This window comes from Scyliorhinus torazame, chromosome 4 (assembly GCF_047496885.1).
Source record: "Scyliorhinus torazame isolate Kashiwa2021f chromosome 4, sScyTor2.1, whole genome shotgun sequence".
In the NCBI taxonomy this organism is placed as follows: domain Eukaryota; kingdom Metazoa; phylum Chordata; class Chondrichthyes; order Carcharhiniformes; family Scyliorhinidae; genus Scyliorhinus; species Scyliorhinus torazame.
Genome location: NC_092710.1, coordinates 114,756,728 through 114,775,003, shown reverse-complemented (window position 1 = coordinate 114,775,003; position 18,276 = coordinate 114,756,728). Strand labels below are relative to the sequence as shown.

The 18,276-nt window shown below is 43.7% G+C and overlaps 1 protein-coding gene across 4 annotated transcripts in view; it reads left to right on the top strand.

Moving 5' to 3' along the window:
• ero1b (endoplasmic reticulum oxidoreductase 1 beta) overlaps positions 1 to 17,882 on the top strand; it is a 140,999-nt gene extending 123,117 nt beyond the window's left edge. For all 4 annotated transcript variants that reach the window (XM_072498525.1, XM_072498522.1, XM_072498521.1 and 1 more), the window contains 2 exons: positions 161 to 294; positions 13,449 to 17,882. In XM_072498525.1, coding sequence (XP_072354626.1) covers positions 161 to 294; positions 13,449 to 13,509 — 195 coding nt within the window. In that variant the 3' untranslated portion in view covers positions 13,510 to 17,882. The remainder of the gene's footprint in view (positions 1 to 160; positions 295 to 13,448) is intronic.
• Positions 17,883 to 18,276: the final 394 nt, after the last annotated feature.

Here is an 18,276-nt window from a genome sequence, read left to right as displayed (position 1 = left end):
CAGAGTTAACACTTTTGACTTCTGTCAAAACTGATCTTTAAGACAGAGTCACTGAAAAACCCAAAATCAAACTGATGAAAGTATTACAATGCACAACATTTTTTGGAAAGGCAGCAGAACACTTGGATGTAATACTTTTATTTTCTTGTCTCCACTCCAGACTCAGGGTTTGGGTACTGCCCTGAAGGTTTTATTTTCTGAACGAGAAATCAAGAATCTGCCCGAGCGAAGTCCTTCGTCAGGCTTTCAGCTGACTAGGCAGGAGGCTGTTGCTCTTCTGAATGCATTTGGCAGGTAAGAACTACCCAAACTGTGCTGTATTATCAAAAGAAGAGGATTCATCTAACTTAGCAAATTTATTTGCAGTGGCTCTCTTTGCTGGCCCAATGAGCTGCATTATTGTTTGGAGCACTGGATTAGCTGATGCTCTAATCCCCAGGACCCAGCTTTGAGACTTGTTCATTTATTTAGTCAATGCATTCACAAAGCAGGAGCACACTTCTTTAGACTCAGTGCAGGTTTAGCACTTCTGTACTCCATTCCACAATGTGCAAGTATGTGAACGAGAAACCAAAGGTGAGCAGGAACAACAATAGGAAAGGTTTGAACTGTGAGGAAAACTTATTGGAGTTGCCCCATCGCAGGAAATAAAAAATCAAGAGATATGTCCTCAATCCATTACTTGCATGCCTATTGCCATTTGTATGATCATGGGATTCAAACAATTTATGATTATTGTCTTGGAGAAGCAGAACACTTAATTATAACATTTAAATCAAGTTTCCATCGTGCTCCTGAGATTCTGATTTAAACCTAAGTAGTTGCTAGTTGTGTATTCTGGCATACCCAACATTAATATGAAGAAGCCAAGCTGGATTCTTTCCTCCAAACTGATCCGAGGCTTGAAACTGCCATGGTGTAAAGGATAATGTGATTAGCTAATATTGTTGGTAACGGGCTTGAGGTTGCCCTCATGTGGCCACTACAACCTATCCCAGCATGGAGGGATAGAAAAAAAAAGGAAGCCACAGGAGGCAGGAAAGCGAGCCGGTGCAGTGAGTGACAACCAGTCTGCCTATGAGCCCTTGTATTAGAGAAACTGAGCAATACGCATGGGAAGGGATGTCTAGTGTTAAGAGAATAGACTTGAATCAGGTTATTCCACCTTTTTGAGGATCATCATCCTGCACATCAGCTGGCTTGACTGCTACACTATGATGCCACTAAATACCTTGCTTACCTTTTCACATCTTTCTTGTTAGCAAAAAGTGCACAAACCATAAATACATTTTTTTAAAACACAAATCAGGACATTAATACTCTTTCCCAGCTCACAAAAATATGTGAACCCCAATGTTTAGACAAAGCAACATAATTAAGACTATGAACATAAGTATGGGGCACTGTCCCATGTTTACAAATTGCTGTGCTGCTGAGGATCTACATTTCTGCATATTCCCAAAACGTGTGCAGTGCATTGCATCTGTTTCTTGCTCATTTTACAGCAACAAAGCTGTCTGCCGGGAAACGGGTCTTTTGTAAAATTTCAGTTTATCTACTCTGCTCACGTCAATTCATCTTCAATTTGTAAGTTATTTTGTTTTCTGTGTTTAAACATTTTCTTCTGAAGAGAGCAAGAACATTATAACAAAATCTATCTTGCACGGAATTGACTGAAAGAGTAAATCTGATTCACAGTATATGTATCTGCAAGATTTGTATAACCTCATCGTGGCCCATAACTTCCTAGTTCCCCATCAATGCATTTAGGAGGTATTCCAATGAAGCGCTGGAGAATCCTTCTAGGAAGTTCCCACATGAGGGTTTACCTGAATATTGCTAATTTCCTCTGGACGGTTCGGCAGGGAACCATCTAACAAAAGCAATTTAAATCACTAACGTAGGATGATTCTGTCAGTTTTACCCTGATAGTTGCTTGATTGAATTAGAGGAAAAAAGTTACTTCTAATTCCAATATAACTTTTTAATACCCCGGTTCCAGCCTCTCTCAGGATACCTCTGTACATGCGACCCCTGACCTGATATCTTTTCTCTTCCACCCACCCACACTCGCCCTGATTGTCTGAACCACTTACCTTCTCCCTTTAAATGATCCCTTTTAACACCTCTCTTATGGCAGCTAGTGCTGTAAAAATGGGGTGTTTCTTTCCTATCTGCGTCCCAGTTGTTCCACACTGATGTAGCAGGGACCACACGTCGCTGCTCTGGGTGAGATGACGACTTTAAAATCACAGCATGGATAAGTGTGTCAAGAGTGGTAATCCACTCTGAGGAAATTAAAGATCAATATTTTCATGTTCTTTCAGAACCTCATTAAAATTGTGAGACTTCAAAACTGATCACAGGTCAACTTCAGAACATCAGTTATATGGAGAATAAAAATAAAATACTACAGATGCTGGAAATTTGAAATAAAAACCGAAAATGCTGGATGCATTTCAGGAGATCTGACAAAGCTAGCATTTCAAATCTATATGACACTTCTACAGAACTGAAGAGAGGTAGAAATGTAATAAATTATACAGTTGGAAAGGCAGGTGGAGGAGATGGGGCAGAATAGATCAGAGCAAAGGAGATTCACAAAGGTGTCATTGACATAAGACAAAGAGATATGCTAATAGGAAACAACGGTCCCGCTAAGGGAGCAAAACTGACCAACAAGGGACAGGTGGCCATGTAGGGGAGGGTTGGGATTGTGCAAAAAAAAAAAAAAAAAAATTGGTGGGCGGGTGGTTTCAAGATGGTAGAGGGAAACTTGCAGTCTAAAGTTGTTGAGTCCAGAAGACACTAATGTTGAATCAGAAGATGGTGTTGTTCTTCCAGTTTGCATTTAAGTTCCATCCCTCATGTTTTGAATCCACCCAAGATTACAGCTATCTCCAGGACATACAAAGCTTCTTGGACTGCTGTTTTCATCATATTCTGAGATCCACACTCAGTGCCATGTGCCCCCAGACCCCTCTCTCCAGCAACACTGACTCACTCTCTCTCTCAGACTTATCCTTAGTTCCATCTTATAATCCTTCACATCCGAGGCCTTAACAAAAAGCTCTTTCTCTTTCTTTCATGTGTGAAGGAACGCAAGCTCCAGCAACTTAGGAATCCCAATGCCCATCCAGGACCCTCCACATCTTCCTGTCCCTCTGACTCCATTCCTTCTTCCAATTCCACAACTTGCCGTGTATTCACTATACCCTCTGACCAGTCCTTCTCTGCTGAACATTCTGTACTAAGCAAAGGACTCGACTTCATCCCTATCTTCTCACTTCAAATGAATTTCAGGCTCGGCACAATGCTGATCTCTTCTTTTGTCGTCTCCGCTCTCACTTTGGGCAGGAATCCTCCCCACCCTGCTCAATGGAAGCTTTCACCAACCTCCAGTGTTTTCCCTCTACCTGAATCCCTTTCACTGGCCTCCTGCCTACTCTTGATTTTTTCATAGAGAATTGTCGGCATAACCTTGACCACCTCAATTTCTCTGCTCCTCCCAACTTTCTGTTCCCTTGGGTCTAACCCAAACTTATTATCAAACCTGCCGACAAGGATAGTGACATTATCTGGAATACTGACCTCTACCTCGCAGAGACAGAGTGCCAACTCTAAAGACACTCCCTCCTGCGTCTAAACTACGACCTCACCACCAAACTTCAAGCCATTGTTTCCAGAACTGTCACTGATCTCATTACCTCTCTTTCTTTCCCCGCCCCCCCCAAAGCTTCCAACCTCATGGTCGTCCAACCCCGCCCAGCCCACATCTACCTTCTTTCCAAAATTTGTATCAGCCTGTCCTCCCCACTGATTTCTTCCTATCTTGACTCTATTCCCACTCCCCTTGTTCAACCCCCCCCCTACATTTGTGATTCCTTCGATATCCTTCATCGCGTCTTCCTGATGGGTGTCCAATCCCTCTACACCTTCATACCCTCAGGAAGGGTCTTCGGGCTCTCCACTTCCCCGAACAATCGTCATCCACCACCACTCTCTGGCTAGTGGAACTTGTTCTGTCACTAAATATATTCTCCTTAACTTGTCTTGCTTTCTAAATATCAAATGTATGCCTATGGGTATCTACATGGCCCCCAGTTATGCCTGTCGTCTTGTCGGATACTTGGAGCATTCCTTGTTCCAGTCTTACTCAGGCCATCTCCCACAACTCCTTCCTCCATTACATCAATGAATATGTAAGTATGCTTCATGCTCTCATCTGGACCTGGAAAAATTTATTAATTTTTCTCCCAATTTCCACCCGTCACTCACCTTCACATGGTCTATCTCCAACATTTCCCTTCCTTGGCCGCTCTTGTCCCCATTTATGGCGATAGACTGACCACCAATATTTAGTACAAGCCAACAACTCCGATGATTCCCTTAACTACAGCTCCTCACACCCTGTTCCCTGTAAGAACTCTATCCCGTTCTCCCAGCTTCTCTGCCTCCGCTGCATCTCTTCTAACGATGCCACCTTCGATAACAGCGCTTCCTCAACCAAGGGTTCCACACCGCACTGTGGTTGACAGGGCGCTCAACCATGTCCAACCTATTGCCTGCACCTCTGCGCTCACCCCAATACACCCTCCTCCTCTCTCTCTCTCTCTCTCTCTCTCTCTCTCTCTCTCTCTCTCTCTCTCTCTCTCTCTCTCTCTCTCTTTCCCCCCCCCCCCCCCCCCAACCAAAACCCCCAGCTGTCAATCAGTCATAGAATTTACAGTGCAGAAGGAGGCCATTCGGTCCATCGAGTCTGCACCGGCTCTTGGAAAGAGCACCCTACCCAAGGTCCACACCTCCACCCTATCCCCATAACCCAGTAACCCCACCCTACACTAAGGGCAATTTTGGACACTATGGGCAATTTAGCATGGCCAATCCACCTAACCCGCACATCTTTGGACTGTGGGAGGAAACCGGAGCACCCGGAGGAAACCCACGCACACACTGGGAAGATGTGCAGACTCCGCACAGACAGTGACCTAAGCCGGAATCGAACCTGGGACCCTGGAGCTGTGAAGCATTTGTGCTATCCACAATGCTACCATGCTGTCCAAGGACCCAAGGCTCACTTGCATCTCCTCCAACTTGCTGTACATTATTTGCTGCTCCCAATGGGATTGTCTCTACATTGCGGACACTAAACATGGACTGGCATGACCCCAACCTCCTGGTCACTTGCCATTTCATCTCCGCATCTTGCTCTCATGCCCGCATGTCTGTCCTTGGCCTGGTACAATGCTCCAGTGATACCCAACACAACTGGAAGAATAACACCTCTTCCAATTAGGCACATTACAGCCTTCTGGATTTGACATTGAGTTCAACAACTTCAGATGGTGAGCAATCCCCTCCATCTTTATTTTCTTCCCCCCTTTTTTCTTTTTAGTTCTGTTGACATGCCCCAACACAACCCCATCCTTCCCCCAAATGGCCACCTATCCCTTGTTATTAAGATTTCCCCCCATTATTTTCCTATTAACCCATTCTGCAATCTAACCTTTTGCCTAAATTAGCATTCTTCGCTCCTTAATGGCACCATTAACACTACTTTGTCTTATGTCTATGACACCTTTGTCAATCTTCTCCTCTTCAGTTCTGTAGAAGGGTCATATGGACTCGAACGTTAATTCTGTTTCTCTCCATGGATGCTGCCAGACCTGTTAAATTTATCCAGCATTTTCTGTTTTTATTAGTTATATGGAGAGACTGGAGAAGCTGGGATTGTTCTCCTTTGAATAGAAGGTTAAGGAGAGCTTTAATTGGAGTTTTATTGCACAGAAGAACCAGAGGCGTGATATGTTTACCCATCGATGTATGCTCAAACTTCTTCTATAAGTGGCTGTTATCACAGTCCATGATGGGCAATATATGATCACTAACTTAAGATGCAACTATATGTGGTTGAATATGTTGTCCAAGTTAATTTTCCAGAGGACACCAATACTAATTGCAGCACTATGATCTCATTTCTAACATTAAAGTTTAAATTAATTTTGACTGATTATTAAATTGAAACTGGACCAGTTCAGAGGAGCCCTGAATGTTGAATATCAGTCGCACTGATAATGTTGTGTCGAACAGGTTTCTGAATAAAACACATTTTAACAAGACCCATTAGCCATTGAAATATGAGATATCCTGATTTCCTAAATGGTAACATGGAGCTAACATAGGAATAAAGTGTTGCTCTCTTTGGTTGGCTCAGAATATGGCGGTCAATATGGTCGCCTTCCTTAAGTCTAATTTAATTTGTTCTAGATTCGCCAGGTATCTTTCGATACCGCCACAAGGTTCAAAATCGAATACTGATCAAAGACTCGATACACCAGTTAGTTAGTTCAAAGTCAATGCTTATTTATTTACACACACAGTTAAATATACTCATGCACGAAACTCTACAAACTAAACTATCACTACTGCTAAAGCCTATACTTGGCTTTGGGCGCCCACTCAGTCAGAGGAACAATGGCCATTGTTCGGTTCTGAGGATGCTGGCGTGGAACCGGTACAGGGGAACAGCTGAGGTCGTCTGTCTGGTAGCGTGCATTGACCTTGGACTTACTTGTTTCTGGTGAAGCTGGTGGACAGGTCTCTCCTCGGTGAGAGCCTGGTCCAAGAGAACGATTCTCTCTTGGAGGCTCCTTCTTATACGCAAAGGGGCTTCACGCTCTTTTGGGCGGGCCTTGAACTTGAACTCAATCAATTGGGCCGTTTCTTGATCATTCCTATTGATTTCATCCAATAAAGGGATGGGTGCCCTGATGGCTGGGCGTGTCCTCGGTGGCCGTTGGCCTGCTTTGTTTCGGTCTCCTATGGCGCCGGGGTGTCTACCTTAGTATCGGTTACTCTTTTGTTCCTGGAGATGGGCCATTAGTATGCTAATGGGCCTACAGTTTTGGTCTTGTCTGGGAGCTGCGGCTCCAATATACTGACAAACCCTGAACCTGCTTGTTTTCTCAGTATTGCCCATTTTCCCTGCAATCTTTGCAGTGTCCATTTTGTAATCGGGAAGTGGCCATCCCAGCGACACTCCCTCCTTGTGATCCTCCACGCGAAGCGTGAAGGATCACATTACCGCGTCGTCTTCGTTCTCTGACCAAGCTGGACACCCATAAACACTTCATAGGCTCTACACTGCCCTATCCTATGAATCGCAATTTTTACCTAAAATCATTTTACATAAGTGCGGAAGGATGCTACAAGTTACAGAGGGACATAGATAAGCTGCAGCGCTGGGCTGAGAGGTGGTAAATGGAGTTTAATGCAGAAATGTGTGAGGTGCTTCATTTTGGAAGAATAACAGGAAGACAGAGTACTGGGCTAATGGTAAGATTCTTGGCAGTGTGGATGAGCGAGAGATCTCGGTGTCCATGTACATAGATCCCTGAAAGTTGCCACTCAGGTTGAGAGGGTTGTTAAGAAGGCGTACGGTGTGTTAGCTTTTATTGGTTGAGGGATTGGTTTCGGAGCCATGAGGTCATGTTGCAGCTGTACAAAACTCTGGTGCGGCCGCATTTGATGTATTGCGTGCAATTCTGGTCGCCGCATTATAGGAAGGATGTGGAAGCATTGGAAAGGGTGCAGAGGAGATTTACCAGAATGTTTCCTGGTATGGAGGGAAGATCTTATGAGGAAAGGTTGAGGGACTTGAGGCTGTTTTCGTTAGAGAGAAGAAGGTTAAGAGGTGACTTAATTGGGGCATACAAGATGATCAGAGGATTGGATAGGGTGGGACAGTGAGAGCCTTCTTCCTCGGATGGTGATGTCGAGCATGCGGGGACATAGCTTTAAATTGAGGGGAGATAGATATAAGACAGATGTCAGAGGTAGGTTCTTTACTCAGAGAGTAGTAAGGGCGTGGAATGCCCTGCCTGCAACAGTAGTGGACTTGCCAACACTAAGGGCATTCAAATGGTCATTGGATAGACATATGGACGATAAGGGAATAGTGTAGATGGGCTTTAGAGTGGTTTCACAGGTCGGCGCAACATCGAGGGCCGAAGGGCCTGTACTGCGCTGTTATGTTCTATACATCATTATAAAACTCTACGGCGCGCTATGACATTCAAGCACGCATTACAAAATAAAAATACTGGAACCTCTAACTATACTCAATAAACTATCCTCACTCAAACAATCAAAAATAATCTGCAACACTTTGAACTGTACAAATAGCAGCAACACAAGTTTCTCTGGCTTGGCAGTCAAGCACAGAGGTTTACATTTCTTTATTGAACGAACAAAACACACAGAAAAACGGATGCACTTCAATTCACTTAAAAGGGTTGGGGGGTTTGTTGGAGTCCGAAAACAGGGGACCTAATCGTGTATACCGGGTTGCGAGAGCGGGAGGCTCTTCTTTGCCATTTCCTGAGTCTTTAGTGTCTGCACGACACCGCAGAGTATCACCAGTACTAAGAGTGCTTCTACTATGTACGATAGTGAATACCAGGTGATAAACTTGTCACACCAGGTCGGGGTGTCGGTAACTGTCTCGGGGGTAACTATCTCTGGGTACAGTGTATGGCAGGGGTGGGAATCATTCACGGCCTGTGTGGTAGGGCGTCCGCGCGCAACTGAAGGGATCCTGCTAAGATCCAAGTGAAAAACATGAAGGTTGTCTTCATCTTTCCTTTTGTCGGTCTTCCTTTTCTTCCTCTGGGGTTCCGGAGTTCTGTGGACACAAGCATAATATCTGTTATTATCTTGCTTAAGATCTCGTATGTCTGTCTGTCTCCTTTGTTGCCAATTACCCATTATAATTGGTCACCATCTGTGACTCCCTCTTTTTTAAAACCGAATATTTGGACAAGACATCCGAGAAAAATACTGACAGTGCGAGCCGTCTCGCAGCCTGTGCGATCTACCATCCTCGTGTTTGAGGAAGTAAATAGCATACGGAAGCAACCCAAGGGTCGCCAGAAACAAACAAAAGAATTTTGAACTGAAAGTGCCAAAATGGGGTCCGTATGGGCCGCAGTGGGTAACAAATGGGTGGAATCCCCAGGTAGGACGTGATCAGTGCCGTTTGTGCTTTACCCGAGCGTAGCTGACCAGAGGGGGGTCTTCAGGCAGCGCGGGGACCAGTGCCGTTTCTCCACTGCCTGAGCGGCCGGCAAGAACGGGTACGAATGTGGTCGTCGTGGGGGTTGCCTCTCGTGATTACCTTCAAATCAGGAGAGTAGTTATGATTGGTGTTTGCAGATAAACATGTTCCATTAACAGCCATTGGGCGTCAAAAGAGTGGTGGCGTGGGGCCATGAAAACTTTTAAATTCACAAACCACTTTTAATATGTACATTAAACGAACAAACATACATTACAAACATGTTGCAGGTTCCATCAGAAAGGACACCGTATCTCTCCATCGGTTCCTTTTTACCATCATGTGGACACCTCATTGCTCAGTAGCGAACAGGGTCGCAAAGGGATTAGTTTGGTGGGAGTCAGACTCTGTCATCATCATCCACTGGCTGCCATACTCTTGACTGGAGTAGTTTGGTTAAAGCTGCTTGGGGCAAATTGGGGTCCATCTTATCATTCCGGATGAGCCTGAACGAATTGTCTTGGTGCCAGAATCGTGTGTCGAGGTTGGAGCTACTAGGTTTTAATCCGTAACCGTCCTGTGTTAGGATTTTAGCTGTTTTGGCCGTATTCGTTCTGGATGGAAAAGCTTCCACCCATTTTGTGAAGGTGTCGATGACCTCCAACACATACTTAAAACCATTTCTGCATGGGGGTAGGGGTCCTATGTAATCTATCTGCAAATTTGTCCAGGGGCCATTAACGGGGCGGGTGTGACTAAGCTGAGCCGTTCTTGCATATCCATTCTCCATACACATTTATTTACTGGATCAAATGAGAGGTTGTGGGAGCTCATAAAGTCGATTCCAAGAATGTGTTCAGCTGTCTGGGGTAGATCGACCAAAACTACGGGGTATTTATTTGTAATGTTCCCTATTTGTATCGCTACAGGGGCTGTGATGTGTCCTTGTTGTAAATGACCTGTAAAGCCGTTGAGTGTGATGGTGTCTGTTGTGGGCCACGTGTCTCGTTGAAACATCGTGGAGGAATTGAGCGTGGTGCGGGACCCTCCTGTGTCCCAAAGAAATTCTACGGTCCCCGGACTTTGCCTGCTTCTACCGGGCTTGTCCCAAAGGGTATCGCAGACCCAAGTTGGGGAGCCCAAACACCGTCAGTCGGTGCCGTTCATGTCTGCGTTCTCTGAACGGGCGCTAATGCTGTGGATTGGCTTTGCCCTATTCTTATTTAGGGTGCCTGTCTGTTGGGTTTTCTGCTGCTTTTGGGGCGCTTTGCACTCTCGTGCATAGTGTCCTAATTGTCCACAGTTGTAGCATTCCTGGGATTTAGGCTGCGGTGGGCTGTTCCTGCCCTCATTTACCCATGCGGGGTTCTGGTGCGTCCTAACTGAATGCATGTCTGCCTGCTCTTCCTCTGGTTTTGCAAATGCGGTTTTGCCTTGGATGGATTGTTCCCAAGTGCGGGACAATCTTTTCAAAACCCATTTCTCGTTGTGGGCCTCGTCTGAGAAGTCGTAATTTGCACAAGCTCTCTGCCCTGACTCTGTCGTATGGGAGACTAGGATGCGAGTCCATTTGGCCATATTATCTGGGGACAAATGGGCGCGGGCTAACTCTCCAAATACTGCTGTGAAATGTATCCACAAGCGTCCAGCAAACACTGTGGGGTGCTCTGTTTTCTTTTGCCTACACTTGTTTAGGCCTTCTACGGGGTCTCCTCTGTTATAGCTGATCGCATCCAGGATCGCTGTGTGCATCTCTTGGAGTGTGCCTCCTCCTACATTCTGTGGGTCGGGAAGGGCTGCCACGACGGAAGGGTTGAGGCTTGAAACTGTGAGCATCACTTGCTCCTTTTCGTCCAGGCCGTACATGGTAGCCTGCTGTTTAACTCTGGCGAAAAACTGGTGGGGGGTCTGATTTGGGAAGGAACAGTGTAATTTTTCCACACGCGTCCCGTAATTGGGTCACGATTAACGGGGTTGTATATAGAAAATCTGCGTTTCCTTCTGCTGCGGCCCTGCGGTGTGTGGATACAGGGTTCATGGGGGTGTGTTCTGCCTGTTCAGTCGGGGGTTGGGGTGCTTTCCTTTTCTGGGGGTTTTTGCGTACATGTCCCATGTACGTATCTGTGGGCAGTTTAATTTAACTCCTGCCAATAGGGGCCGTTTTCCTGGTCTAACTGGGGTCCAAACGTACTTTGAAACCCATTCTGGACAGAAAGCAGAGATTGCAATTCTGCAATTTGCTTCCGGCACTTTGCGTGATCTACGGAGCTCTGCCTTTGTTCCGTCGTGGAAGTGTGGAGCGCTCATCGGGCTGCTTTTAAATCATTGCACTGTTTCTGCAATTGCTCTACCTGTTGCTCGGTTTCTTGTCTCACTAAGACCGCGCATTGCGTGTCCTGGCAGGCCTTATTGTACTGGGTCTGAAAACTACTCAAATGGGCGAGACAAGACTGGTGCGCCCACTTAGCATCATCCAACTCTCTGTCCCTCGCTGCTAACTGTTCTCTTAACTCCTTATTCTCCTTCTCAAATTCGCTCACATCTCCCTCACTATTTCTGTCTCTCTCCTCAATCTCTCTACGGAGCGTCCTAACGACCTCGTCTGTGCCTCGCAATTGTGCCAAGCAGCACACGATTGCCATTGGCTTGCGAGCTTTCCCCAAGCTCTTCTTGTGAATCTCTGACAGGTTCTCCCACCAAGTATGTCCTGTACTCCCGGGACCTGTTTTGTCATTGGCGCAGAATTCACTCCAAACGGGCCATCTTTTCCCTTTGAGATATTTCCTGATCTCTTCTTCCCATACGGGGCACTGTCCTACTCTACTGGTCACTGCGACCTCGAATTCTTGAGGGTTCATAAGGCGTTCCATTGCCTTCATTGCCATTTTCTCTCTATCTCTGGGTTCTCTACTGAATTTGGAACAGGGGGTGATAAAGTGGTGATGTAAACATGGGTACGGCTTACGCTATTTTCCTGCCAACAAAACTCCCGACAGTTTTACGCAACAAAATCTCTCCTGTTTACCTTGTATCCCTGTTAGTACGCATGCATTCACACACTTCCGAATCTTGGAGGTTTGATCAGTATCGTTCTCACACTTGTGGTTTTTCTGTTTCCAATTGGATTCCAATTCAAATTTGGGTTCTCTGAGTGACTAGGCCACTTCTAGATGGAGTCCCGTCAGAGGTCGGCAGTAAATGTTGCTCTCTTTGGTTGGCTCTGAATATGGTCGCCTTCCTTGACTCTAATTTTGTTTGCTCTAGAGTCGCCAGGTATCTTTCGATACCGCCACAAGGTACAAAACCGAATACTGATCAAAGACTCGATACACCAGTTAGTTAGTTCAAAGTCAATGCTTATTTATTTACACACACAGTTAAATATACTCATGCACGAAACTCTACAGACTAAACTATCACTACTGCTAAAAGCCTATACTTAGCTTTGGGCGCCCACTCAGTCAGAGGAACAATGGCCATTGTTCGGTTCTGAGGCTGCTGGGGTGGAACCGGTACGGGGGAACAGCTGAGGTCGTCTGTCTGGTAGCGTGCATTGACCTTGGACTTACTTGTTTCTGGTGAAGCTGGTGGACAGGTCTCTCCTCGGTGAGAGCCGGGTCCAAGAGAACGATTCTCTCTTGGGGGCTTCTTCTTGTACCCAAAGGGGCTTCGCGCTCCTTTGGGCGGGCCTTGAACTTGACCTCAATCAATTGGGCCGTTTCTTGATCATTCCTATTGATTTCATCCAATAAAGGTGTGGGTGCCCTGATGGCTGGGCCTGTCCTAGGTGGCCGTTGGCCTGCTTTGTTTCGGTCTCCTATGGCGCCGGGGTGTCTGCCTTAGTATCGGTTACTCAAATGTTACTCTTTTGTTCCCGGAGGTGGGCCATTAGTATGCTAATGGGCCTACAGTTTTGGTCTTGTCTGGGAGCTGCGGCTCCAATATACAGACAAACCCTAAACCTGCTTGTTTTCTCAGTATTGTCCATTTTCCCTGCAATTTTTGCAAAGTGTCCATTTTGTAATCGGGAAGTGGCCATCCCAGATGGCTACAAAAGCAAGAAAAGTTTAAATTACTTCTTCCAGGGTTCCGGTTTACCAAAGAAATATGACCCTTATCCTCTAATACTTGTAAAATTGTTTAAATTGTGTGCTCATTAACTTCCGAAAGACATTTAAAATAATCTTTAAGGAGGCGGCACACCTGCTGTCGAACTTGCCATAATGTGCATAGGTTCCTTCCTGAAGTGGGGAGCTTCTGGCTTATGAAATGTTCCAGTTTTCTTCCCTTTCCTCATTCCCAGCTTGTAACCTTTGGTATACTATATCTGTAAAAATAGCTGACTCCTATGGTCTTGAGGCCCGTGTGTAACTTTGATACTTTACTCTTTCAGGCTTTCAACAAGTATACAAGAGTTACAGTATTTCAAAATTCTGTTGAAGAAGAAGAGGTAACAAATGCTATGGAAGCAACAAAGATGGGTGCTGGGTCGAGACTTTGTAATATTGTCCCAGCCTCTGGCACTCAACAAAACTTCAGGCTCTTCAGGGATCCAGTAGCTGTTGCACATTTTACCAGTATTGCATTGTCTTGAACTACATTGAATGAAAGGTAAAGAGATGAATTTGGTTTGGTAATGGTGAACAGCCTTTTACATTTCATTCGATTCCATTTCTTCATGAGCCTGATTAAAAGTATATGTTCTGAAGGTACTTAATTATTCCCAAACCTACAGTGTTCATGGTCTGTAAGTTTATTTTCTAGTTAACACCACATATTTGGATTTCTTTGATTTCATAAACTACCAAGCCTTATCCATTTAAGAAAGTTTTAAATCTGAACATTTCTAGGTTTGTCTGCACTAATCTATTAAAATGCAAATGTAATTTCATTTTTAACCCCCAAAATAATTGGAGAGGACATCCTGGAACCTAATTTTTCTGTGTTGTTTTTGGACAGTACTTCGATATTTTTGACCATTGGCTTAAAGTTCGAATGAACCCTAAAATGATCAGACTTCCTTCAAAAGTAATTCCTGTTACACTGGGACATATGACTGTCAGGTTACATCATTTGTATATTAAGTGAGGACACAATGTTTGAAATTAAAAATAAAAGCAGCGGTTGGAAAGATGTTGATTTCACCTGCTGCACAATGAGCTAAATAGGCTTTTACACAACGTTTAAATGTTTAGTCAAATTCTGTGGAGAAATAGAAGAAGTTTCTAAATGTTGGTAATCTACTTATGTAATGGAGGGTTTTAAGACCACATTTAAAAAATAAAAACATTGTGACTGTCATAAGGAGCTTTAAAATTCGTCCGATGTCAAATGTAATTTGATAACCCTATACTTCTAAATCTTAGCCACGTGATGAAAATAAAGTGGAGCCTCCACCATCACTATCCACAACTCTAGACTACAACATGCATGTAAACGTGTATGTTGCCACAGCAACTTGGACTCCTGAGTAGGGTTCGGTTGGCTCTGTTGGCTGGTCGGTTGATGCTGATCAGGTTGGTGACAACAGCAGAGGGTTCAATCCCTCTTCTCTCTGGGGTGTATTCTAGGCCGTCCCTCCTTGCCCTACCTGTGATAGAGAATGTGGATCTGTGGGTTGGACTTGCCTTCAGGAAGAGCATGTGGATCTGTGGGTTGGGCTTGCCTTCAGGAAGAGCACTCAAGTAGATGTACTTTAGATGACAGTGGTTTTCAAAATCAAAAAGCAATAATATTTGAGTACACACATACTTCATATTTGCTTTCCACATAAAATAGATGTCAGTATCATGATGTAGCTTGTTTCCAATGACTGCTTTTATTTTAGATTTTAGTATCCTATATTAAGCAGGTCATTCTCTGAATTGACCAAATACAGCTGCCTAACCTGCTGATGTAATTGATGGGCAGCAATCTTTTGGAAGCAAGGATCAAAGCAATGTGACTGTTTTAAAAACTTTTTGTGGGCATAAAGCAAATTATTGTTGGAGCGCCTGCAGCAAGTATATCATTATATATGGCACAAATAATAGAAACTATATTTTATTATGTAACCTGTACTTTCTGCCTTTGTTTGTGTCTTAACCTCTGGTTGTTGCTGAAACCTGTTCAGCCCCTGTATTGTTGGTATGAAACTTATGCCTGGTTCACATACATGCATTGTTCAAAATATTAAAGTCTACTACAGATGTTCAGAAAGGATTGGGTCATTAGTATACCTGCATCTTGGCTAAAAGATTTACGGATGTAAGTCATTAGATCTTTCAGTCTGTAAGCTTGTACTTCCAAATTCACCCCTTGTATGTCAATTAATTGAACCGAGCATTCTTAAATCCAATTGGGTTCTTGGTTGGAGAGCTAAGTCAAAGCTGGTATGTGCATCACGGAGAGAGAATTTGATGCACGCTACTCTGGGCTGTTTGCATACCCATTCCATGTAGTGTACAGCACAGAAATGAACCATTCACCCCATCTGGTCCTTTCTAGATCTTATGCAGGGCCCTCCATTCTCCTTTTTTTCATCAACCCTGTTACTGCTTATACAGGTGCATTAGTGCAAATATCATTACCCGTTAACATGCTAAATTGTTTCTCTCACTGGGGGGCCTATTCAAAAAAAGAGTTTGAAATAAATGTCTTAATCCAGTGAGTGGTGAGAATGAAAAGTCTTCTACACAGAGTAATTGAGGTGATTAGCATAAATGCATTTAAGGGGGATGCTAGATAAGTATCCATAGAATATCGACAGTGCAAAAGAAGGCCATTTGGCCCATCGAATCTGCACCAACCCTCCAAAAGAGCACACCCTACCTAGGCCCACTCTCCCATCCTATCCCCATAACCGGTGGATTAATCATGGCCAATCCACCTAGCCTGCACGTCTTTGGATTGTGGGAGGACACTGGGGGAACCCACAAAGACATTGGGAGAACACACAAACTCTACACAGTCACCCAAGACTAGAATGGAACCCATGTCCCTGGCACTGAGGCAGCAGTGTTAACCACTACCACCATACATTCGGAAGAAAGGAATAGAAGATTATACTGGTGAAGGGTGGGAGTTGATGTAAAAATTCAGATATGATCTTAATGTTGGAGAAGGCTCAAAGGGATGATTACATGTTTTCTTATGTTCAGAACCATCTATTCCTTGCTCTCTTGGGAACTAGTCCACCCACTTAATGTATTTATGCTATTCACCTCTTATAGTTCATGTGATGATGAGTATCACATTCTGACCACTTTCTGGATAAAGCAGTCGCTCAATTCCTTATTGGATTTATTAGCAATTATCCTTGTATTTGTGGACTCTAGTTTTGATTCTCTCCCCCCCCCCCCCCCCCCCCCTCAGAAGTGGATACATCTTCTGCATCAAGAGAGTGGCATAGACGTGTTGACTTGCCGAGGGCATCTCCACTGGAGAAGGGTGTATTGGGGTGAGAGAAAAGTGCAGTTTTTTAAAAATCATTTGTACAGCAAGAAAGAAAGACCGAAGAAAAAACCTTCAGTTTTAAATTGAACTCCAATATTTGTCCTGCAAATCGCTTTTTTTGTTTACAATGAATATTTTATCTTTGTTCTAATATATCATTCATTTTAACTCTCTTTGCCTATTTAAAACAAGCTGTTTAAACCTTTGTCTTTTTGGCACAGCTAGGTGTTACAGAAGTATAGAATGCATGTTGGTTCAAGCTATAATTGAAAATATCCGTTTTCTCCACTTGTGACAATTTATCGTAGATCATTTAACAAACCACAGAAATTAGCACCGATGATTGGCCATGGTTTTAAATATGAAAAATATCTCCCGTGTACAGCAAAACAAGCTGATGAAGCCTTGTGCACATAACAGATGGCATTGTACTGACGAGTGTATAGATAATCCATCTCTATGTACACCAAGTTTCAATGCGCTAAGTTAAATAAGCAGATGCAATATTTGTCTTTTTAATTTGCCTAATCTATAATTTCAGGGAAGAAACCAGATACTGAGCCACCTTTTTTTTGCGTAATTTTTTTTTTTTGCAACATTCCGATTCAGCAGGAACTAGCAATGTAGGGCCATCGTAGTTTCTGCAATGTGCAGTTTTATCTACTTGCAATTCCTTGCTGGAGAAGAGCAGGTATCTAAGTAACCAAATAGCACATGCTCTAAATTACTGCAGATTTTTAAAAACATTAATCAGTATTTTTTTTGAGCACCAGACATTTGCAAATGCTGACTGGAATAACCTATATTCTGTGAACCAAGCATTTGTTTCCTTTGTGTATCTACTGCTTCACAATTCTGAAAGAAAATACAAAATATCTATCACCTTTCGCTGCAGATTCTACACCATGTTGCTATAAACACTTTCCTGTCTTTCAATTTACACGATCACTAATATTTTGGTGCATCTGTACCCTGCCTTAAGCAACAAAAGTGCTTGCTTGGTCAATGTGACAAAACTGATTGTAAAAATGCTTTTGTTTTTTGTAAATCTTGATCACAAGTCGCCTGTGTTCCAAACCTTGCCCAGTTGATTTTGTTTCTGGTTTTGATGTACTGTATGTCTGTTCAGCACAAAGAGAGCAAAATGTTTGAAAATATTGAATTGCACCTCGTGTTTCCTGCACTTGTCAGATGTATTTATTTAAAGAAAAATAAATGTTCCTAGCTATCCATTTTGAAAACTGACAACCTTGTTTTAAGAACAGCCTGTTGAAGGATCCATATCACGAGCAATGTTGTGACATTTCATCATGCATTTAGAGATGAATATTACCTTTGTGCATTCATGTAGCTTGGATATTGTTTCTTTCCAGTAATAAACTGAGAAATAGGTTGTTTGTGCATGTGTATATTAATCCAGTCTGAAGCTGCTTTGTACTTCTTGCACCCCAATTAATTTTTTTAATTATATAACTGAAAAAGGAGGAATGCAGCCAAGGTAGCAATCTATGCAAAGATTGTCATTCTTCTGATATTATCATTGTCATTGATGCTGGTAAAATGGCTGCAGCTAAAGGGGCTAACTTCCTCATGGCATTTTCAGGGCTAAGTCAAAATGCCAGTTCACAAAATACATTCACTGGTCTAAGAAGGGCCTCTCATTGGATCAAGCATTCTTGAATAAGGAAGAAAGAAGCTGACAGCGACTTCCGGTTGCGCCTATGCGGAGCTAAGTCGCACATTCGGCAGCTCACACTAAAAACGGACTTTTGGGCTCTTTTCAGGGC